Source organism: Neopelma chrysocephalum, unplaced genomic scaffold (assembly GCF_003984885.1).
Source record: "Neopelma chrysocephalum unplaced genomic scaffold, ASM398488v2 Primary Assembly neopelma1_24, whole genome shotgun sequence".
NCBI classification, from domain to species: domain Eukaryota; kingdom Metazoa; phylum Chordata; class Aves; order Passeriformes; family Pipridae; genus Neopelma; species Neopelma chrysocephalum.
In genome coordinates this window covers 18,688,304-18,712,709 of record NW_020897693.1, presented here as the reverse complement: position 1 = coordinate 18,712,709, position 24,406 = coordinate 18,688,304, and the positions used below count along the sequence as shown (strand labels likewise).

At 41.5% G+C, this 24,406-nt stretch overlaps 1 protein-coding gene across 1 annotated transcript in view; it reads left to right on the top strand.

Moving 5' to 3' along the window:
• LTK (leukocyte receptor tyrosine kinase) overlaps positions 1-24,406 on the top strand; it is a 94,651-nt gene that overhangs the window by 54,744 nt on the left and 15,501 nt on the right. The window contains exons 6-19 of the mRNA XM_027706577.1: positions 1,224-1,361; positions 2,275-2,427; positions 3,399-3,499; positions 5,126-5,292; positions 9,321-9,415; positions 14,348-14,446; positions 16,686-16,863; positions 17,373-17,523; positions 19,503-19,634; positions 20,171-20,327; positions 21,660-21,842; positions 22,373-22,471; positions 22,984-23,136; positions 23,876-23,986. Of these exons, the coding sequence (XP_027562378.1) occupies positions 1,224-1,361; positions 2,275-2,427; positions 3,399-3,499; positions 5,126-5,292; positions 9,321-9,415; positions 14,348-14,446; positions 16,686-16,863; positions 17,373-17,523; positions 19,503-19,634; positions 20,171-20,327; positions 21,660-21,842; positions 22,373-22,471; positions 22,984-23,136; positions 23,876-23,986 (1,917 nt within the window). The remainder of the gene's footprint in view (positions 1-1,223; positions 1,362-2,274; positions 2,428-3,398; positions 3,500-5,125; positions 5,293-9,320; positions 9,416-14,347; positions 14,447-16,685; positions 16,864-17,372; positions 17,524-19,502; positions 19,635-20,170; positions 20,328-21,659; positions 21,843-22,372; positions 22,472-22,983; positions 23,137-23,875; positions 23,987-24,406) is intronic.

Below are 24,406 nucleotides of genomic sequence, written 5' to 3'. Positions count from 1 at the left end.
ATATGGTGTTATTGCCTCCGTTTTGGAGACTGTAGAAACAGCTTGGAATGTAATGTAAAAAGAAAACGCTTTTCACAGAGCTGTTTCATAATATATCGTGAGACTGGTTTTGATCATATTAGAGATTTAATTGTATTGCAACCATTAATCTTTTAATTTAACTAATGCTCTATTTTTAATATATTTTTTTGACAGTCCTGTAGTTTTGAAGGGATGCATACAGCCTGAAGCGCTGTGCTCTCAGTCTCTAAATAATGATGCATATATCTATCACAACACAGTGTCATGAAAAAATACTATTTCAGACTGTGTACCTGGATTGCTGCGGAAGTGTTCTTTTCTCTTTCTTCTGCAAGTGGCTCCCTAACTTCTGCATTTTTTCCAGAGTAGTAATTATCCCAGTGGATCTGGTGTGCAGACCTCTGATAAATGGCAGCAGGTCCAGAGCAGAACTACACAAACCTGCCAGTCCATAACAGACCTGTGCACAGATGCATCTACATGACAGGCTGGCTGCATTAAGCCATGCTTTTGGAAAGTATCAGACTTAAAAATTGTGTTCAGCCTGGTTGATAGGTACCTGTGCAGTCAGTCAAATGCTTCCAGAGTGTAACTGACCAGACTAGCTAGGGTGCATGAATAAAGTTCCTGCACAGTAAGCCAACTTGCTAGCAAAGCAGCTCCCTTCACAGGCTGGATGCCACAGCTGGAAGCCAGGACAGGAGTGCTCATGAAATGTGTTAAATTAGTTGCACTTGAGTCTTAATAGAGCATAGCAATGTGTCTGCCAGGACTGGAGCTAAGTGAGTATCTCTGCCTCCTGCCGCAGTGTCATGCAGCATGCCACAGCTGCCTGGCAGGTGCACAGTCATGTGTGCAGAACTGAGGAGCACACCATGGTAGAAAACTGCAAGATTCTTTATTTAAAAAAAAAAAAGAAAAAAAAAGTTATTATCTAACGATAGCACAAACACAACTGAAGCGAAGCAGCACATGAGAAAGAAAGGAGCAATAAATTTGGTTCCCATGAGAGCTCAGGTGATCTGCAGGAATGTCATTCTGGATAGAAACCTACATAAAAAAGGAGAGATGAGTACAATTTATCATCCAAAGGACAATTTCTGAGGTCCTACATGAGAAGGCTGATAGTCATGAAGGGTCATACACATTCTGTCAACTCATCTCATCTCTGGTCTTCTTTCTCTTTTATTTTCTCCCATTAGGTAAAGAAAATCAAGAACTTTTTATATATGACAAAGGCTCCACCTTCCCCTGCCTTCATGGAGGCTGTGTCAGCCACCTACAGATCTGTGAATTCATCAGTGACTGCCCTACCAAAGAACAGGAAGGAGAGAGATGTGGTGAGTATGTGGCATGGCACTTCATGGGAACCTTCATCCCAAAAGAAGAAATAATTTAGAGTGAAAAATAAATTAATTTTATCTCTAGATTAATTCAGTATTTTACCTCCTGAATTAATTTGGCCCACTTATATTAATTGGATACCAATATTCTCTTTGAAATCACCCTAAACGGAAAAAAATGGATTATATTTTTTTGATTGGTTTGAGTTTTTAAATATTGCAGGAAGGAGTTCAATGACCTACCTTTCATAGTTATTGCTACTTCAGTGAAAGGCAAAACCTTATTTAGATGTCTGCAGCTGAGTAAGCATTTCTTTTTGGACCCAAGATCTAAACCTTCCCTTTTGTGGAAGGTGCTGATCATCTTTCCAGTGTCAGCCACCAACAATGTCGTAAATCTGTCCTTCCAAGATCCCAGTTCAAAGTCCTTGCACATCAGGACAGAGAAGTCCCCTGACAGTATATGTAGCTCTGAGAAGCATAATTTAGCTTTCTTGCAAGTACAGTAGCAGAGATCTAAAATAATCTGTTGATTTGCCTTCCTTTGAGTGGACAGAGAAAACCGTGATGCCTGCAATGCCATATGCAGCAAGACCTTTACAAATATATGGCGGTGCCTTATCATTCCTTAGATTATGGGAGCTGCACTTTTGCACAGTGCCTAGACTAGAAAGCATGGTAAAGTCTCAGATATTTCCAGAAGCAAAGTGTTGGCTTTCTGATGGTGACTCTGGAAATAGACAAGTGAGATGTATTTTGACATTGAGAAACTGTGTAGTATAGGTTGGGTAGCTTGTAGCGTAGGTTGGGTAGCTTGGACAACGGCAATGAGTTTTCTCTTTTTTTTGTTTGTGTTCTTCCATAACCAAGTTTCTCCTATTTTTCTATTTTTTCTTATTCTCAATTGTAGATGGTCTCCCAGAGGGCTCACACTGCTCTTTTGAAGAGGGTCCATGTGGCTGGACACTGAATGAAACTGCAGGATCTCCATGGTCTATTCAGGGCTTTTCTGAAATGATTCAAGACAACTCATTCGTAGGGTCTACCTTGCAAGCCACTGGTGGTAGGTTCCTCATAGTTCTCTCTCACACTCCCTGTGTCTACATATACACAATAGCCTTGAACTTAAGTTTTTTTAGTTGGTTTAAAAACTTTGGCACCATTGCCAAATGAACTTTAGCATCAGTATTATCTATAACAAATTTAAATATAGCTAAAATTAGCTTTTGAATTTGGTTCAAAACTTATATTAAACAAGTTCTGCAACAAAGCTAACACAACTATGAGAGAGTAGGATTCTCCTCCACCTTAAAAAATTGTCTAAGGAATTTTCTTCTCTCTATGTGACTTCTTCCCACCTTCTTATTCTTATGAGGTATGCAACTGCAGAGTACTTCAGCAGCAATATCATAGCTGTTGCATCACAACATAAAAATCACCCAACAGAACTAGGCAGCTTGTAAAAACAAATCTTTTGAAGACCCTTGCCAGACTCCATCACTGGATTAGGAAGAACATCACATGTAAGCATATCCCAAGTTATCATACATATTCCATGCCATAAAATACCCCAGTAAAAAAAGAGTCAAAGAATTCCCAGAACTGCAGAACCATCAGCTTGGTAATTAAGGAGGAGGGAAGCCAGACTCTCACATATTCAGGTTGAAAGTCAGAAGCGCTAAGGCACATGAGTCTTGTCTCACAGTTCCCTGTCAAAATGAAGGGTGTCCATATGAGTGTCCTGTTTGTCTCTTGAGAACCAAGACTACAAACAAGCTCTTCCAGCCAGTGTTTGTCTCAGCAAGGGTCATTGATGCTAATGGTATAGGAATTTGGGCTGTAGATTGATGTGAGCCCCTGTATGGGGAGACCTTGAGTGGTATCTGAGGTTTTTCAGCCATGCTTATGCTTACACTTACACTTACATGTGCTTACTTACCTACATTAACATTAACGATGTTAAATTATTTCAAGAGATTACACAAGAAAGCAAAAGATCATTTTGTCTTCTCTGATTCACTTTTATGTCCACAGGACATTTCCTCTACCTGCGAGCAGACAGCACTCAGACGAGCGGTATGGCTAAGGCTTACAGTACCAGCTTGCCTGCCAGTATTGCCACTGAAGGCTACCAGGTATAGCACTCTGTCTTAGCACCTTTGTGGAGTAAATCATCAGGCTGTAGGCACTATTTGCACAATAACCCATTATCCTGTCCCTCTGCACACTCTGCAAAACTCTGGAAAGCAGAAGACTTGGCTATACTGCCTAGCTAGCTACTAGTTGAGAACTGGAAAAGAGATGTGAGGTGCATCCCCTGTAAGTGAAGGCAGGAGTCCCGAATCAGCTACTCATTATGGAAAACTCCCCAGCCTACCTGTGCCAACTACTCCTCTGAAAGGTAGCCAGCAGCTGGAAGTGTGTGGGCTAGCCCTGATTTATAGCAAAGGGAACTGGTTGCCGGGGCTGTTGAGCCATTCACTGTACCTGCTGCCGAGACTTCTCTTCATAAATTCTGCGATACTTTTGTAGGAGTCAACAAACTTGACAGTTTCACTGAGAACAGGAGTGTGAAGTTAGAAGGCATTAGATTTTCCAAAAATAGATGAAGATAATAAACTTCTGTTCACATTCTTCAGGAATTTCGAAACGTAAGGGCAACCTGGCCTGGATAAAATCACATAAGTTGTCTTGAGCCCAAATCTTTACAAAGAGATTTGGGCAGCTCTGAGATGTTGGAATTAAAACTATTAAACATTATTACAGTTACAACACTTAGGAAAATTAAGCTGCAAGTTTGAGCTGGAGTCTTGCTAGGGGAAAAAGAGAAAGCTTTGATGCCTCCTAATTAGAGCTGGGAAAAGGAATACAGTGCAGGTGCCAGAAATGTAGCTTCAGCATTTATATTTATTTATAAATCCAGGTCATGTCTTCTGGCTAATTCCAATAAAATAAAATATGCTTGGAGATAGCTTTACAAAATGAGGAGAGGAGAAGCATTAGCTGTTGGTTATTGTGTGGAGGTCACAGGAGATTTGGATCCATTCTCTCCTCCATTGTCAAGGATTTGAACCCACATTTCAGGAACAAGGAACTTTCTGTGGTTGTGCTTTGCAGCACATGAGTGTGTGCTCCTTTTCTTGCCCGTACCAGAGCTCCCTGTAATATAAAGAAAAGCTGAGCATTCAAAGCAATAGCAGAAATGACAGTTTTCTCTTGCTTTGCAGCAAACTGGAAGTGGTTGCTCAAAAAAGAGAGGAATGAGTCTTGCTTCAAAATATTCTGTAGCTTGGCGATCAGGTTGTTCACCTGTCGTATGGGTGCTACAACAGGGATGGTGCCTATGAGTTGGAGCAAGTATATCGACTGAGGTTTCCTGCCTCTAGGGGAAATACCCCTCATTTCAGGGGTATTTGGGACAGGACAGCTCTCCCCTCAGAGAAGGTGATAACAAGGAAACCAGTACTCTCACTCCCAGATGGTGTCTGAAGCCATGGATATTGTTGTCAGCGGCTAAAGAGCAGCTGTCCAACAGGAGTGTCAGCAGGGTCTTCCCTACTGAGAAATTAAGAAAATTTTGTGCTAGGAATGCTGTTAAGTTATACACAATCAATGAGTGGGGGCTTAGTGATCTCTGTGATTAAGCAATTTGACCCAGGATCAGAGATTTGGTGTCTCAAATCCCCAGGGAGGGGAGAAGTGACTACTTTTTCCTTTTTGTCACAGGTTACCATTCTTTCCCTCTTCTTCCTTTATTACAGATCCAGTTCTCAGTGCATGTATTTGGCAGCTACAATGGTACTGTCTCCTTCTCTGTCAAGGAAGAAATAAAGGGAGCTCCAGTCATTTTGCCAATGTGGGAAAGGGCAGGAAGCTGGAGCGACCACTGGTTTCTCATCACCTTACCAATGCCAGTGCTTCAGAACCGGTAAGAGCTCCACTGTCAGCATCCAGGGTTATCCCTACAGATTTAGTAAATTGTTACTGTCTTTATTGTGAAGTGTCACTGTTTTCTTGTCTTCTTTCAGGGGCATTTCAAGTAACTCTGCTTACTCAGGAAGTATAAGTGCATATCTTTGTGCACACACAGCTCAGCTCAACACAAGCACACATCATGTGACTGCACTTCTGTGCAGCCTCAAACAGTACTTAGGTTTTGGGAATAGGAAGCATCCGTTCTAGAAACATTTTACCAGTCTGAGAAAGCCAGTATATTCACAGGGGCAAAGTGCTCCCAACAGGTAAGCAGCTATATTAGCATAGCTGCACTTTGTACTCCCATAGTAAAAAACAGTCATGTCAGTCAAATGGGCAGTAAAACCGCAGTTTAACCAATACAACTGTCTAGTATACGATCTGTATCAGTGCAGCCTAGGCAGATGGAGATCATTTGTTGACACATCACTGATGCAATAATCTTAGGAAAAGACTGTTGCCCAAATTAGCCTTGCACTGAAGTTTTCAAGGATTTAGATGGGAAAATACAGTGCAACATTGGTTCTAAAATGAAGTCAAATATTGAAGATTCAAAGAATTTCCATGCGATCTAATTTTATTCAGGTATTTCTCCTCCCTCACCCAGTGTCACTCCATCTCAAACTATGTAGCTAGTGTTGGCAGCTGGTTATTTTGCACAACAGGAACGTGTTTCCAATTTCTCCAATCTGTTCTTTTTCATCTTCCTCAGGAAGGCCTCTTTCACGTGAAACTTAAGATAAAAAAAAGTCCAAGTCTATACACATACTGAATATTATAAATGGAAATATATCTACCCAATATTGGTAATAAATAATGTCTCAAAACTTCATGGAATAGAAGGTGTGAGGAAATTCCTTTTAACTTCAAATATTCTTTGCATCTTTGTGTAAAAGGCTAAGGTATTTGGGTCTGGAAGTGATAGAGAGAGAGAGGGAGAACATTTTTTTACCCTCTTTCTGGTTTAATTAATTGCATGATTACCTTTGCTCTCACTATTATCATGTGTTCATCATATGCACTTTTGCCATGTCTTATTCTTTTAGAGTAGGATTGGTCTACCTGCTAGCACTGTATTTAATATTCTTCTCTGACACAGTCTGGAGCCCTGTGGATTAACATCTGTTTAGTTATGTATATGTAAAGTATGACCCGTGAATTTGTCCAGAACAGGTCTTTTCCTCAGGCACTTTCATGTGGACCTATCCACAGCAGAGACCATGGGGTTCTCAGGGCTATTTAAGACCATCAGCCTCCTCTCATATATGGTCCCTTACACTTGTTTTCCGAAGCTTCCAATTTCTGTATCAATATTTAGTTCTGATACCAGGCATGGAAGTGTCAGGGATTTAAAAATTTAAAAGACATTTTCTTAAAATTTTAACAGATTCTCATTCACCTGGGGAAAAAAGTTCATCTCTGCCATGTGACTCTCCTCCTCAAAAATTTCACATCCCACTTCCAATACCTGGTAGCACAGAGCACTCAAAAAGTTACCAGCATTTTTGAGCATGGTCAAAACAACGAACCCCTGCATTATTTCATCCTCAGCACTAGCAAAGCGTTTTAACTTCTAGAAAAGTCATACCAAATCACCCAAAATAGGAAAGTTCAACCTAAATTGCTTTAAGGTTAGTGAAGTTGCAAACAATTGTAAACAGAGGTGTATAATGAACATTGTTGTACAATCTTAGTACAGTTTGGTATAAACCTCCATGAATTACTTTTCTGCACATTTATGGGTGCTGTCAGCTTTCTGTGGTAATGCAAACTCTAGCAATGCTGTACTCAGGGAAATTTTTAGTGCTGTCACATTGTTTTTCTGTATCCCGAATCTTCAAGAGACTCCTGTCCTTCTCTTGCTAGAGGGCTATATTTTTCCCTGGTTCCTTAAAGGGATGATAGCCAGTAATAAAATGGGTAGGAAGGCGGCAGATCACACAGGGAGAAGGAGTAGACAAGAATTGTAGCACAAATAGTTGCTGGAGCAGGTCCTGAAGTTACTGGATCAGATGTAGAGAAGCCTTAGCAGAAAGAATGAGGAAGCCATGGAAGTGATATGCAGGCAGTTTTTAGCAAGAGCTTCCTCCAATTAATTTATTTCTTAGCAGAGAAGGAAGACTACAAAGTTTGCCAATCAGCCTCCCAGTTGGGCATCAAACTGCTTGGAAAACTGCTTCTGGTGATCAGCTGGCAAATTCACTTATTTGGTTTGTACCACACACACGGAAAAAGGCTGCTGTCAGAAGAAAATCAAACAGGCAAAAGACCAGACACCAGAGAGCTGGAGAATGTAATCTGGTGGAGTCAGCAAAATGAGCTCAATGAGCAGGAAACCCCTCTGGCTAACACAGCACAGAGTTCAAAAGGCAAATTCCTCCCCTTTTTCTGAAGTTATGAGGAAGGGGAGGCATACAGAGCCCAGAGCTTACGAGATGTCTATTTTCATGCACTGGGGGAGGGGGATCATTCCCCAAGTTCCCACTTGTATTCAACTGGAGCAGAAATTTACCTTGTAGTGCAATGCCATGGACACTCTTTTGCTCTGCCTCCATGGACCAGATGCAACAGATTGATCTGACCAAGGGTATAATGTCATATGAGGGCCTAAAGTAAGAAGTAGGCTGTGGTGCTGTGTCTATGCCTGTGGGTCCTAGAAGTGCCCTAGTTTGGGCTCAAGGTGCTGTGACTCTCTTCCATCAAATGACAGGGGAAATTACTGTTTCAGTTGACTTACATACGAGGTTTGAAAATGCAAAACTGTCTCTAAACCTGCTAATGAGAAGTGTTTCTGCAGGAAGGGGATCTAACAAAAAATTCCCTCTCTAACCCCACAGCTAAGAGAGTGGTCATTCAAGAGACCCTTGATTGCATTCACTGCACCAACATTTACTCCCAGAGTGCTAAGATCCTGTAGGTGTGGATGCTTTCATTTAAGCACAAGGGGTCATTCTTGAGTTGGGGTAAGAGCAGCTTATCCCTAAAGGTTTTGATGCAGCTATGCAACATATCAACCAACATTTGGTTGGTGGGTGGAATACACACACATATTTTAATGCCACTAATTTAGGACAAGTGTGTTCCTAGGCTGAATGATTAATGTGTTAGGCAGGTCAGTGCTCGATCTCTCATAAATCACCATTGACTTCACCAGTGACAGCAGTAGAGGTCCTCTCCATATGCTTTTAATAAACTCTAAATGGACTGGACATCAGACATCTGTTTATTTCTGAAATGTAATGAAAAACTATTCAGTCCTATCCATTAGAAGGAGGTCCTTTAGCCCATTTTCTTTCTTCCTTGTGAATTCAGAATGCAGCAATACACATGGGACATAACAGAGCTCCTAGGTACGTAACTAACACCTGGTCACAGTGGAAAAAGATGAGACAGCCCAGAGAGCTAACACTTCAGGGAGTTATGGCTGAAATTTAAGATGTCCAGACCTTCTGAAATAAAGTCATGTCACCTTGTTGAGTTACACTGCCTGAGGATCAGGCCCAAGACCTTTGCATATTCTGTTTAGTTTTTAATCTGTCTCTTTGGGCTGGAAAGGAGATTTTCTTCCCCCCTTCCCTTTCACACATCTAATTCCCTGTTTCTGGCAATTTAATACAGATGGTTGTCTGTATATAACTACTTGTGGGGGACAGTAGCTTGTATTTCTACATGTGTGTGCAGACAGCAGGGGAAGTAGGGCTGCCATTCTTGTTCCTCATTAATTGTGGAATTATATGAATGTTGGTTGGTCCTTACTAATGGTTGATGAGCGTTAAGACGCACAGCAAGCCCTTTCGGGTGCTCAGCAGGGCCTGTCTGGAGGAAACATTGTAAATAGTGATGATCATGTTTCCATGACAAGGAAACATTGTAATTTTAGGGTTGGGTTGGGTTGGGTTTAGTTTGGTTTGGTTTGGTTCGTTTTTTTTCCTCTCCTGCGCATTTCTTGGTCTTCCCTAAAACTTATGTCTTATTGCAAAGGTTTGAACTGCAACTCCTGGCAACCTGGGGCTGGAATTCCCAAGCTGACATTGCTATTGACAATATTACATTTGGACTGGACTGCTTCACTGACGGTGAGCCATAAATGTTGCAGAACCTCTTAAAGAATTTGGGTAGTGTAATCAGCATCCCACAGATCCAGGACACGTTCTGTTCTCCCCACAGAGTGCACATGGATCATTTGTGTTAGTTTATTCAGCACAATGCCATTTTATCTCAGACCTACTGAAGATTGCAAGTAGAGGCAATTTTATGGTCTATCGGACTCTCCTAGTGCTCTTTTTTTCTCTAAGCTGGGATATCCTGTATCGTACAGTTGAGACCTGTCCGTGTCTTGGCAAGAAACACTAGACTTATTCCTTAGCCCCTAAGTGGAAGGATTACATCACACTGTTCTTTCACAGTCCCTGCTGACCTATGCACCCCGGCAACTGGTAGCTGAAGGGAATTTGTTGAAATCAAAGGGGAAAGTCACCATATTTTAGTGGAGGAAAGGAAGAAAATGAAGGAATAAAGTGACTCTCTGACAATAAAATTTAGATTACTGCAACAAGTTTGTTTTACTCTGTGAGGAGGTGCATTAACTGTCGCTGCCAGATATATAAGAGCTTTGCTTTGCTTCATTACTGAGAACATGACTGACGACTATATATTCCACAGAAAAATGGAGCCATTGCTACCCTCTGAAACATATTAGCAAGAGCTGGATCTTCTTACTGGACAAGGGGAAAGAAGTTAGATACTTAAACCACATGCCAATGATAGAAATGGCCTTTTTGTCCCATGAGAAAAGACATATGCCCTGTTGTAAAGGAACTGGAGGATATGTAACACTTGAATTGTGATTTCTATTGCAGACAAAATGTAGATTGGTGGTCCTGTGCCATACTTCATGTGTCACCACACCCAGTGTGTCAGCATTTAGGGTAATAACACGTCCCTGCAGTGACTAGCTGTAGCCTAACATAACAAATGGGAAGGCTTATATTAAAACAGGTCTGTGTCAAAAGCTCATCAACAAAAGCCCCTTTTCCTTCCCATCCTTTTCTGATTCAATCTCTTGTTCTCGATCCCTTTGTTCTGTGGGCAGAAACCACTTTTCTATAAAATGCTAAGCATGCATATTTTCATTTGACATTAAGAGGTAAAGCTGTTCCTTAATGGTAATGTCATTTGTTCACTCCAGCTCCTTAACAGCCCTGGCTCCCAAACACTTTGGAACCTCCATGCTCACACTTTGTTTTGAAATCTTGAGGAAACTGAAAGGAGTGATTCCAGATGCGCTTGTGCCAGCTGATGTGCACCCAGCTGCTGGAGTTTACTGTCTTCCGGAGAGCAGATACAGCCTCCAGTTAACCCACAGACATTTTGCTGGGTCTGGTGTAGGTATGCATCCTTTCGCAAATAGGTGGGGTGTAAATGCCCCTGCAGAGATGTTATCAGAGCTTGTCCGTTAGACTGCCCAAGTTACTTCTTATTTTCAATTGGTATAAATCGTACAGATATCAAGGAGCAGCTGGTACTTACCCCATCTGAAGGTACGACCCAGAGATGTGTGAATCATGCAGAAGAAACACACCACAAAGGAAACATGTTTCTCGGAAACCTTGCACTTGCCACTGTTCCTTGAATCCTCTGTGCAAATTGATGTTTTCTCGCCTCTGAAAGCAATCCCTTGCATTTGTCTTCTCATGACTTTAATTCAGTTAGGTTGCAGAGAAGCCCAGTAGCTCTGCTGTGTTTTCAGTAATGAAATTATTTCTCCCTGGCAAAGACAGGTTTCAGATGTCAGAGACAGAGCCAATTAAAATCCAAGCAGTGAGTTCTTTTCATGAGGGCAGCAGGAAGGATGTATGGCAGGAAGGAAGGAGTTGCTTATTGCTAGGATGTAAATATTATTTTCTCCATCTATTTCAGTCTTGTAGTTCAATTCTCTACAAAATCCAGTGCAGACTAAAAGCAGTGTTTATGTTTGCAAGATGGGAAAGAAGGTGAGGTTTTCCATATACCTCAAAATTGAGAGGAAAGATTCAGTAAGATTTAAGAGGAGAAAACTGGGTAGTGAGGACAGCTCAAGGGACATCAATAAGGGTAAAAAAAACCCAGACCATTCTTCAGATGGCAGCTTCTGGGCATTGACAGATGTTTTCTCTGTGTAAAAGGTGAGATGAAACCACCTTTTGGTTTATGCAATCACCCTAGGTAAGACAGTGTCACAGACCACATGGCATGTATCTGGTTCATTGTGAGAACTTTAGATGGACAGGCATAAAGACATTTCATTGTTTTAGTTAACTAGTGTTTTCACAGGAAGAGGTCTGAATTTTTAGTGTCTAACTATGAAAACACGGACTGACACAGCAAAAAGAGTGCTGATAGTTGCCCTCTTCACTGCCTTTGCTATTATCTTTTTGTTCTCTGAACATTATATTGTTCCAGTTGAGATCACAGGTCTGTAGTCTATCAGACTCTACTACCCTGTCCTAGAAATTACGTTTCATTCTGTGTGTCATTTACAATTTCTCAGAAGGCTGGTTTATAAATGACAAGACTGTCCAAAGAGAGTATAGCCTATGTCTAGTTCTTGATTTTAGAGTCCCTGATCCAGCAAAGTCTGATTCTGTTGACCTGCAAGTCTCTTTGCTTGAGGTGAATTGTGGGGAGTGGTTCAAGACTCATTACTGCCTCCTTTCACAGATCTGAGAAGGTGTTGACTAGAAATGCAATAGATCAGCCAAAGGGATTGGGAAGGAAGAAGCTGGTGCAGCTTCCCCATTCTCTGTCCCACTCCAGAACAAGTTGGAGAGGTTTCCAGGAATACTACAGCCTGCATTAGTAAGGTGGGATCTCTGAGGAGACCATTCACACCTTGAGGACCCTGTGAGGCATCTTACTCATATTAATCTCAGTCACAAGACCTCTGTTCCATTACAGTCCCACAGACAGAGAAGTAGGAGTGAAGTACTTTATCTCTTTGGCTGCAGGAGATGCCTTGTCTTTCTCCTTTGCACTTTTCTCTGTCCCTTTTCAATGGGGAAATCAACAACATTAGCTAAAACCTGGAGAAAGGAGTTCCATGTTCTTCATATTTTTCTGATATAGATACACCTAATAGGAATTACTTCTTGTTCCATTCACTTACAGTCAACATGTTGACTGCTAGAAGAGGAAGTGGAAGCTAAAATAGACAGGAGCAGCAGCCCCTGGATCCCAGGACTACACCATGCTTGTAGAAAAAGTCACCTCAAAAGTTCATGTCAGACAGTGCATAAAATATCAGCCTTCTGAGAGTTAGCAGCTCATGTGGACAGGGCAATGCTCAGCCTGTCTTGCAGTTTGTGTGCTGCTGAGCACAGAGGAGACAGAAACTTTGTTCTGGAGAGTGAGGGATTGAGACCGTTTGGAGGAGGAGGAAAGATTGTTTGTTTGGAAATGAGGCTGTGCCTTAGGATACTCAGTTGCGATGCTGAAAAAAAATCGCTGCAGACACACAGATCAACTCTCTGTTTTAGAGAGTCATTCACATTCCTTTGCTCTGGCAAACATAACCAGGCTTCTTGTACATCACAAAATATCTGAAACTGTTGTGACCTTTGGGATTCATAATTCAGTGCAGGCCTTAGGAGCATCTTTCCTGGTCCTTCATTGTATTTTTCATTCTGTTTTCCTTCTTATATTCGATTAATTTAATTTGGTTTTGGCTAATTTTATTTTTTACTGGCTTGACAATTTCATCCACTGAAGTTCTCTATCTCAGTATGAACAGAGCGTGTCAGTACAAAGCTTTCTTTTACTTCCATTCATCAATGTGCTTTCAGTCAGACCTGGGGGGAATATTCTCAGGAGTAAAAGCTCAGTAAGGTCGCCACGCTTCAATTAGTTATTTGGCCTTTCTGACACAGCTAACAAAGGTGTTAATTATTGCTATTTAGAGCAGTGGCTTTGTGGCAGATATAATTGTCCATCTGGAACTGAGTGAATCTCTTTTGGATAGAGCATCAAACAGCTGTTAATTCTCACAACTGGAACAAATTGAAATATTTGTAATGTTTTTCAACTGATGAAAAATGTTCAGTATTAAATTAACTGAGAGTTCATAAAATGGAAGGAAGTCTGTCCTTCTTCTTATTGAGATTTTCCAATCAAAAAATCTGCATTAAAATGGGTAATTTAACTATTGAAACGGGATGCTTACAGATTATAAGGCAAGGGTTCAGCTATTACTTTTTCCTGTTGTAAGGCAGCATTGGTTGTGTGGTGTTCTCAATGCATTCAAATGTTTTGGATCAGCAATTGATTTGAAATCCCTTCTCTCTGAGAAAGGGCTGATTTTTAAAGGCCTATTTCACTGGTCAGAAATGTGGTGTTTTGCCCTGTGGTTTTCAAAAAGGTTTGTCCAAACATCTATGTCTTGTGTCAAGGGTATGCTGCTATTTCTTAATTGTCTGTGTTAGTGTGACATGTAATTTTATTTAGTATTTTATTCTCTAAGCAAGGTCTCAGGTGCTCAGAGTTGGTTGCTGAGAGGGGAGTGATCTGTTAGGCTGGTTTACTTGCTATCACACTACTCAGAACCAAAGATAACGATTTTTGCTATTACTCTCCTTTACACCTCCACTGATTTCACTGTCCAGAATTGTCACCTGTCAGAGCATCAATACCTGGTATCTGTTCTCTGACACTACATTTTTCCCTAAAGCCTGTTGTAATCCCAACTAGTGTAATTTGCTGGCCGAGGAGTTTATCCTGCATGGGGTAGCATGGAGGGCCTGTGTTCCTGTGAAGACCCACTGAGTTCAGCACATATACAAGTAGCTAACTCAAGACATGGGCTTAAAAGACTAATACAAAATTATGATTGTCTAAGATACCTTTTCTGCCTGAGGTAATATTTACTTAATTTAACCAAATGGTTGTACTTAATTCATTCATATGATCTTGAAATTTTCCATCCCTCTTTTCTACCATCCTCCCATCTCTCTCCTCTATTCTACAAACTATTACAGGAAGACAACCAAATAATTTTGGTGGGAAACGCCAGTACCCACATGAGATTAGTATGGATGAGCGTCTTCTGAAACCTCTGGAAGAGCCCTCCCTCTCAGGTACATGATTCAGTAGTGAAAACCTGTCTCTTGGTTATAAAAGATGGTTCCCTTCCTATCTCCTGTGTGTGATCTGCCTGCCCTGTAGCAATAGGGCGACTATATCCATGCCAAAGATGTGGAGACCATGTCAGGTAATCTCTGTTTCACTACGGGGAAGCAGTATGCTGGAGCCCAACTCACCAGTCCTTAAATAGCAGGTTTTCTTTAAAGAAAAGCAGAATCTCTTTAAGTAAAAGCAGAAGCTGCATGACTCAAATTCAGAGTCCGTGAAAGGCAGCTCAGGAATAAAAGGTGTAGACTAGTACAGAAAGCTGGGAATAGAGATTGGCTTGGATTTGGAGAGCAGTGAAGCTGAACAAAATCAGTACAGAATAGCGGTGTAAAGATGAAAATCCAGGGAGGGCAAATAAGTAAGGATCAGGAAACTGACTCAATAGAAAAATTGGATGAAAAACTAGGAGAACAGGGGACACTGGGGACTAGTTTACTGATAGTAGTAAAGATTACCACTCTGGAGGACAGGTAACAACTGTCTGGGTGAGAAGAGTGGTCCAAAGGAAGGGCTGAGGGAGAGAGGTTGTCCTTGAGGATGTTTTGCAGCTGGCAAGTATGAGCGTGTGACTGTACCAGCTCCTGAAGGCTGTGTCCTCTTGGAATGTGACAATCTGTACTGCTGTCAGTTCTCTTCAGCTCAAGGGACAGAGATTTTTGTAATGTAGCTAACATTTGTATCACACTGATCCATCTACATGTTCACAGGACGACATCTGTTGGTAATAGTTTTGTTTGTCTTTTCCTTTAAACAAGATTTGAATTTTTCTTTTAAAGATCTGTGATTTTTACCTCTATTTTAATCATTCAGCTCTTTGACAGCTCTACTTTTGACTCTGGCTTTGGTGCACGTGCTGCATCACACAATTTTTAGATACGTTATTGAAAAGTTTTATTCTTAGGCCTCATTTACTGGACAAGATGGACATGTTTGGGTCTTGGACAAGGGTTGTGAAATGGAGGAGATAGTTATCTGCTGCACTATTGTAGAAACAAAAGAACAATGCCTAATGAGAAAAATTGCCTGGAGGAGAAGGGCCCCTACTGAAAATAATAAGAGGCTGTTGCTGCTGCCATGGGCTTCTTGTGCAAGCCTGAGACGAGTCACTTAAAACTTTCACCATGTTGCATAGATGGTCACTAGTCATAATGGCAGATGTTTTCAACCCTTGTTTCTGTGTACATGCTTTAGTTCTCATATGGAAAGTCTAATATCTCCTTGTTTCATACTGGCACTGAGAAGAGAAATTTGATCATGTCTGCGAGATACTTGGATAAACCCCTTCACAGAAGTCCTGTCCCTCTCCCCTTCTCACCTCCCCCCTGCCTCTCCCAAAAAATAAAAAAATTGATGGGGTTTATCTCCAGTCCATGATTTATTAAATACTGTGCAGGAAATAAGGTGAGATAGAGAAAAAGCAAACAGTGACTTTACACAGAGCAGTAGTTGTCCTATGACTAGAACAAAGTGAGGATAAGTACTCTGTGATCTTATAGTTAAGAGTGAAATTTTAGTGCATTGTATTATGAGGGAGCTGCATTAAGTTGAATAGAGAAATGCAACTTTAGTACGTACTAACTTGCAAGCTTTCACACTGAAAATGCAAGTTTAAGCACTTTTTGTATGATAATAATAATAATAACAATTATAAGAATGTGGTCAAATAGATTTATTGAGTTTTTAAACCCTGTAGATAGCAAATATTGCTGCAACATGGTCTTTCCTTTGATCATCTATTTTTTATACAGAAATGGTTAATGTTCCATGTGAATAATAGTAATAATAATGTGAATTTTGTTGTCAAAGGATCATTAAAGAAAGATATCAACAAGAAACAGTTGTTTGTTTCAATTGCACTTGTCCTTTGGTTATATAGTTCTATGAGTTATTGCACATATGGCTGGAAAGCTACCCAGTGGAAAAGGCCCCGGAGACGTTGGTTGACAGCTGGCTGAGCTTGAGCCAGCAGTGTGCCCAGGTGGCCTCCATTACTGGAGGTATTTAAAAGTAGTGTAGATGTGGCACTTGGGGACATGGTTTAGTGGTAGACTTGGCAGTGTTGGGTTAACAGTTGGACTCAATGATCTTAGAAGTCTTTCCCAACCTAAGCAATTCTATGATTGTGTTATCTGAGAAATACAGGGAAGCTCACATCTGCCCCAACCCTTGCTGTTTTGGTCACAGGAGACACAACTGTTGTTCTCTGGTGGTTCTCAACATGTGGTGCCAGTGGTCCACGTGGGCCAACTCAAGCTCAATGCGACAGTACCTATAAGAACAGCAGTGTGACGGTGACTGTGGAGAAGGAGGGCAGGCTCCGGGGAGTGCAAGTCTGGAGAGTGCCAGCCACAAACCGATACAGGTAAATATCAGCGTGTTCTGGAGAGGCAGCCACATTTAACCACTTTTTGTGCATGAAGTTTCAGCAACCATAAGTGTGGAACCATCTGTACTGAGTGGAAACAAAGAAATAGGAGTGGTAGCTATAAGGATCTGTATTCTGAGCTACTATGAAGCATGGAAGGGTGGAGTGATGACTTAGAAGAGGTCAGAACAGGAGTGAGAATGGGCATGCAGCCAAATAGAAGTGCTGCCATCATTTTAGTGCAGGAGACTTCAACTTTTAGATTGGGCTGTAACCAGCTCATGCTATTTGCTCCTGAAGTCTCTGCTTCCAGTACTCGAGTGTAGGGTTAGTCTGGGTCTACCTGGATCTCAGACAAAGAATAGCCATGAGCTGCTACAGGAGGGGAGCCTGCTCTGGAGCAATGCCTGTTTGGAAATGAAGGCTGGGGAGACCTTGCAGGTGGAGTTACTTTGGGGATGAGAAGAGTGAGAGTTGTTTCTTGAACTACTTACTTTTTCTTGCAGGATTTCTGCCTATGGAGCAGCTGGAGGCAAGGGAGCCAAAAACCACAATAAGAGGTCCCACGGGGTCTTCATCTCAGCCACCTTCCACCTGGAGAAAGATGAACTGCTGTACATCTTAGTGGGGCAGCAGGGAGAGGATGCCTGCCCTGGGGTGAGGGCCACCAAGCATGTGTGGGCAGAGACCCTGCAGATTTGATTCAGTGGGTGGCTTGGGGTTTGGTGATAAAAGATAGAAATCCCAGAATCCATCAATGAAATCCAGTTGAGAGACTGGAGAGAACCGATAAAGCAAGTTAGAAGGAATTTCAAAAATATAAAGAACTCTGAAAAGAAAAACAATCCTCAAAGCCACAAACAAACATGAAGCCCACAGGAACTTTGCTCTAAGCTCGTGGTCTTTGAAATACGTTCCTCATCAGCTTTCTTGTGCTTATTTTAAGCAGAAAGCTAGTAGGTGAAACTGGTGTGCTCCCTCTATTGTTTTTCCACAGCCTAGGTTTCTTTCTGTGTGCCAGGATTTCAGACAATTTATTATTCTTTGTGGAAGCAACCAGCAGTGTTGTGGCTGCACTGTGTTAAATACTCTCTAGGCTTAGAAACTAAGGTCTGAATTCAAAGCCTATCAAAACCAGTGAGAATGTTTCCACTAACTACAGTGCCCCCTGGATTAGGTATTTGTAATGACAAAAGAACACTTAGGAGAAGTGGGCATGAATACTTATATATGTATCTTCTAATGCTAGACCAAATGAATTGAAAATTCTTTTATGACATAGGCTTAAAAAATGCCTCTTTTCAGCATGAATTCTTTGATATTGACTTTTTCTAGAAATGTGATCAGTTAACCCCTGCCAAGGAACAAAACTGTTTTCTCCTTTTCCCACAGACTGAGGTGTTTTGAGATGCATAAACTATTCTTGTAGGCATTCAAAATTACTGTTTACCTTGCCCAGAGCATATGATGCCTTACCCAGATGCTGCAGCAGATTCTAAAACCACCTTTTCTTCACTTTATAGAGTACAATAATTGTATCTATCTAATATATCCACTACTGGAAAAAGTTTCAGTTTATTTTTCCCACTTCCAAAGCCTTTGACTTTGGAAATGCTAACGAATCTGTATATTGGGTAACTAATGTTTGTTTTCCTTTCTCTGAAGAAGTTCTGCAGCTCCAAACCTTGATTCTCTCCTCAGATTTACCCCAGTTGCTTTTCTTTCCTCTTCATCTAACCTCATCATCTTTCATTCTCTTATTTGAATTGCTCCACCAACTAAGAAAGGCCATGAACCACCACCACCAGAACTGAGAAAGAGCTCTCCCTCTGTCAATTTTCAATCAATCTCAGTCTCAATCTTGGGATGAGATTCAATTGGCAGAAACTGGAACATATGATGTTCCACCTGGACGTGATGAAGAGCTTCTTTTCTGTGAGGGTGACTGAGAACTGTAACAGGTTTCCCAGAGAGGTTGTGGAGTCTTCTTCTCTGAAGATATTCAAAAGTGGTCTGGAAACAATCCTGAATTATATATTCTGAGGAAGTCTGCTTGAGCAAGGAGGTTGGACTAGATGACCTCTGGTGGTCCCTTCCAACCTTACCCATTCAACCATTCTATGATTCCACGTGAATGAGAGCACACAGGAATTAAAACTGGTGCCATGCAGGAATAGCAAACTGGGGCTTCAAGTTATTCTTCCAAGATATGTCAGTAGATCATTCTTAACTATGTGCAGGTCACCTCTGTGTGCTTTATATGTTTATAACCTTGAGAAATACCTAAAAAATACAGCAGTAAGAACATTCTGAGAATTAATCCATAATGCAAAACATTTTGATGTTTTTGGTTATAAGAAGTTCTAAATATATGTGAAATATGAATTATGTGATATCAATAATAAGTTATCACTATTACTGTGTTTTCACTTGCATGTATGATGTGAGTTTAAAAATCAAGGTAACAGACAGATCTACCCCTCAGCTGTCGGTCCTTGCTGAAGAATTCACTTTCCACTAAGATAATCTACATACTGCTTTATATATGTCTGATATGATATTATTCTGAAATATACAGACAACTCTCATGAGTTGGACTTCGCTGATATTTGAGTACATCTCTCATCTCCTTTCAGAGCAATCCTGAAACCCAGAAGATCTGCTTAGGGGAGTCATCTCTCATTGAAGAAGATTACAGAAAAAAAAAGGATCTGAGGGAGTGGGCTGGAGGAGGTGGGGGTGGAGGAGGAGCAACCTACATCTTTAGAGTAAGTATTTCTTCTTTGCATCCTGTCTGAATAGTGTCCAGCAGAGCAACTAGCTCTCACTCTCAGTCATGTCATACGATAACCAGTTCTTTAAACAAAGGTGATGAAAAAGGAGTCTCCCTCTCCTGTCTCTATCTCTCCCCTCACCTTCTGTCTCTGTTTTTTGTCTTTTTAATTATTTACCTCTTTCCATATCCTTGATCATATTTGTCACTGTCACTAAGCTAGTTGAACTGGTTTCTCAGTTCTTAACAGCTCAGATCTGGGCATAACACCAGGATCCCACTTTAATACAGGCAGCAGTCCTAAAATAAATGAATCCTAAAATCTTGGTGTTCAGTTAAACAGCTACTTTTGTATACAGGAACATGATGTAAAATATTTTCGTAATGATTCTCTGAAACAGTCAGTAGCATTGCCCTGGCCTTGGTCCACTCTTCTTTGGGATTCTTTCATGCTCTTTGATGAGTTTGTATGAGTTCACCTATCCAAGGGATGTGAAGTTTTTCTGATGTTTGATGGGGGGGGTTTTCCAGCAGAAGGATGGGATTTTCGAACCTTTGCTCATCGCAGCAGGAGGAGGAGGAAAAGCCTACCTGAAGGCTCAAGACAGCTCCCCGGATGATGTACCCCTGGAGCAATTTGAGAACAGCACTGCAGTACCTGGAGTCAGTGGAAGGACTGGGGCATCAGGTGAGATGCTAAAACCACACAAGATCTAAATTAAGTGGCTGAATACACACATTGTCCTGTAGGCATGAAGTGAAGGGCTTCTCTTTGGATCTTCTGGAATTTTTCTGTGGCAGTAGTTGTTATAAATATACTGAGTAGTCTGTAAGGGATGTTTTTTATCTGGTGTGTCACCAGATAAAAGAGAATTCACAAGAAAGGTGATGAGTGCTCCAGTAAAGGCTATTCCATAGGAGGACTCCTCTCTTCTATGAACTGACCCAGCGAAAATGATGTTTGAGAGATGAAACCCATTACTTCACACTGTAACAATGGCCTTTGAAGAGAAGACTTTTTCCCTGTTACTCCCCTGAAACCCTATCTTGTGGCTTAGGAATGGTACTTCCCAATTTAGTGCTCTCACTGAGACTCTTGAAACCACATGCCACTTGCTCCCTGCAGTGGGATGGAGAGAATTGGAGGCACAGAAGGTGAAAATCACAGCTTGAGATAGGAACAAATTATGAGAAATAGCAATGAGATAAGAAATGAAACAGTAACAACAACAATATTAATAACAAAGTGTACAAGATAGGCAAATGATTCTCATGTGATTGATTGGAACCAGTTTTATGTGACCACTCCCTCCAGCTCAGAACTGGCGTTACCCAATGCTCCCTCCACCACGCTTACTCGACTTATTCCCCCGCCACCCCATCCCACCCCTCCCCACCCCCCCTGCTGGCAATGATATGAGGTGGTATAGAATAACCTTTGGGTCCCAGACCCTTTGGGTCCCTCTACCGGCTATTGCAAAAATTAACCCTGTCCTGGCCGAAATCAGGATACCCTAACAACAAGAATTATATTATGGGAATTATACCAGAAATGGAAGCTTATTTATAATCTTGTGTTGGCTGTGCCTAGAATCCATACTTAAGATAAATTCAGTGGTTGTCCATCTCCTGCTGCAATAGCCTCACAGAGGGGTCACTAGAATGAGATGAAGAAATCCAGTTTATTTTTATTTCCCTGGGAAACTCAGCATCTCACATGGCTGAAAGCCCTAACCACTTATCCTGAAGGGAAGTGATGGGCTCCTTATTTCTTTAATGTCACTAGAAATGGGTGCTAAGGTGTTGGCTTATACAGCACTTACTGCAGGTTGTGAATTAGATTTCCACTTGGTTATTACCCATGGCAGCAAGGAGCTTGTCTGTATATTCTCTTAAAGAAAATGTTATCTTGAATGTAGATACTTAAGGAATGAATACAGGCTAATCTCTGTCTTTCTACGGAGTTCCTCTGCATGTGCTTCCCTTACCTATTCTTGTTTTATTTTCTCACTGTCTGAAGGTGGAGGTGGTGGCTGGCAAGATGAGAGTCTTCTTCCTCAGGCTGGGAAGTCCCTTCTGGAAGGTGGAGAGGGAGGTCAAGCTTGTCCCCAAGCACTAGACAAGCTCCAGTGGGCCACCTCTGGTGGTTTTGGTGGGGGAGGAGGAGCCTGTACTTCTGGAGGAGGAGGAGGAGGGTACAGAGGTAGGTCTACTGGAGGAATCAGTCATGATATCTAATTTTGTACCCTTCAGAGCACCTGCAGTTAAGGGCTAGCACTCAGTGCAGAGGGACACTGCTGCAGAAGGTGACTCACAGATACTTCAAGCTGAACAGTATGAAACCCACCCTACTCTCCAGTATCTCCCTATATCTGGGGAAATCAAGGTTATAGAAGTATTCCTTTGTGATTTAGTATTTGGAAGGTGTGGTGAATCACCCCTTCATCCATTCCCAAGTTATCCATGTTCCATTTCTTTTTTTCTGTTCAAAACAAATAAATTTTTACCTTGCTGAACTGAGAAACCTGTATTAGATAAAGTCACTTCACTAACCTTGGTACTGGCTGGGTCAAGTGAGTGTTTATCCATCAATGGTATTACATATACTAATATTACTGGAAGATTGCACTGACCTGAGGTGATAAGTGCCAGGAATGAATGCAACACTTCAAAGACATCACGTTTTTTGCAGCATGCGGTACTGATCAGCTAGCCATACTCTTCTCTCCCCAGGAGGGCATGCCTCTGATAAGGATGATATCACAGCTGGTGGGCAGGATGGCATCTCTTTTGTGAACCCCATTGGAGAGATCTTCTTGCATCCCTTGGCAGGTACAATATACCTCTTATTTCTTTCCTCCTTTTCCCTTCTTCCTCTCTATTTCCTCTTTCCTGCTCCTTCTCCTGTCTTTGCTTTTTGTTAATTTCATTAAAGCTTATTTCATTCTGCAGGTAAGATCTTTAGCTGTGGTCATTTCTTTAAATATTTCCATAGCGCTCTGGGACCATTTTTCTCCTCAATCTCTAAACCCGGAGAAACCCAGTCATCAGGTTCAACTGTACATCCTCAGTCCCTGACTTTTCCAGGTCAATTAACTTCAAGGCACCTCTGTTTGCTTAAGGAACCTCTCTGTTTCCTTAAGGAACCCAGTATCTTGTTCCCTACCGGCCCCCATCAGACTTCTGATGTGTCCACACTGTGTTGGACTATCAGATCTGCTGCAGAGAAGGAGAGAAGTTTTAGATACCTTCTGGGGTTTGTTTTGTTGGGGTTTTTTACCTTACTGGAACAAGAGAGGAAAAACTGAACTAAGCTCACCTGTTGTGCCTGATTCCTTGTTCAGCCATGGAGAGTCACGGTGAGGTGGAGGTTCAGATCTATCTTAACTGCAGCCACTGCCACTCAGACAACTGTAAGCGGGACCCTGACACCAACCTGCCAGTCTGCCAGTGTGAGATGGGGGCTGTGCTAGCCAACGACAATGTCACCTGCACTGGTAAGTTGTGAAATATTAACTTCATTGGATAACAACTGTATTCTTTATATCACCTCTCCTTCTGGCTTTTTGGATGTTCAGTTCCCAAAGTTACAGCTAGTGGCTCCAGTGGACATGGTGTTGTGAGAAATGTCAGTCAAGTGTATGACTGAAAATTCCTGATGACCTTTCCTTACACGCTGAGCTGGATCTCTGTTACCATCTCCAACATTTAGGTTTGGATTAAGTAGAATGTAAAATATCTGTAAAGAGACACAGTGTAAATTTCCTAAATGGGCTCAGTGTATCAGCTATTTAAGTGTAAATACCTGTCCAGGATAACATACCACCTACTGCTGAGTTATTTAAGCCACAAATTACCTCCTTCCCCAGCAGTTTCCCACTGTGCCTATCAGCTGATGCCTTGTACTCCCTGTTATTTCCTGACACAGTCTCTTGGATCTCCAAAGCATCAAGACCGTAGAGAGTTTCAACTTGTGAACAGTGATGTTACTCATTTATAGAAAACTGAAGAATGGATAAGAAATGTGTTTTGTCAGTTAGTTTTCTATCTTCACAATAGTTTTAAAACTATTTAGGTTTTCTTTCAACCTCCAGCATTGTAGAGGGATTTGCTGTAATTTTGGTCTGGCCATGACCTCTGTATTGTTTTCTGAAATGCAAGCAACCTTCAGAGGGATGCATTACAGCAGCTCTGGTTGCTTTCTGATTAATGCACCTTTTTTTTTATTTTTTCTAGTGCCCCAGGGTCCTATCCCAGAGGGACACCTGTCTCTTCCCCTCCTCCTAGCTGTGGTGTCTGTGATTGTGGTGCTTGGAATGATCCTCACTTGTGGCAGCCTATCTATCAGTAAGAAACACTTCCGTTCCTATCATCCTTTGACTTGCTTTTCCCAGTTAAATTAGACAAAAGGAAACTACTCAACCATATGCCACTGCTTTTGATGCTTGGAGCCAAAATGTTGTCATCTCCCAAGTGGATCAGAGGGACAGGGAAAAAGAAGTGATAGAAAACATCACCTCCTGCAGTTAGGCACAAGCATAGTCCCAAGGGGTAAGGACTGCTCTTCTCTGGTGTTTGCCACAGAAAAAATAAAGAACTTGGAAAGCCTTCTTAGTAGCTGTTTCTTTAGCAGGCAGTGCTATACAAGATGAAGTCACAATCTGCAATTAAACATATAATTCGTTCAGGGAGATGGTTTGATTTTTGGGACTCAATGTCATCAAGACATCTTATGGAGCACTCTTTCCTCAGCCAAAGTACAAAGAA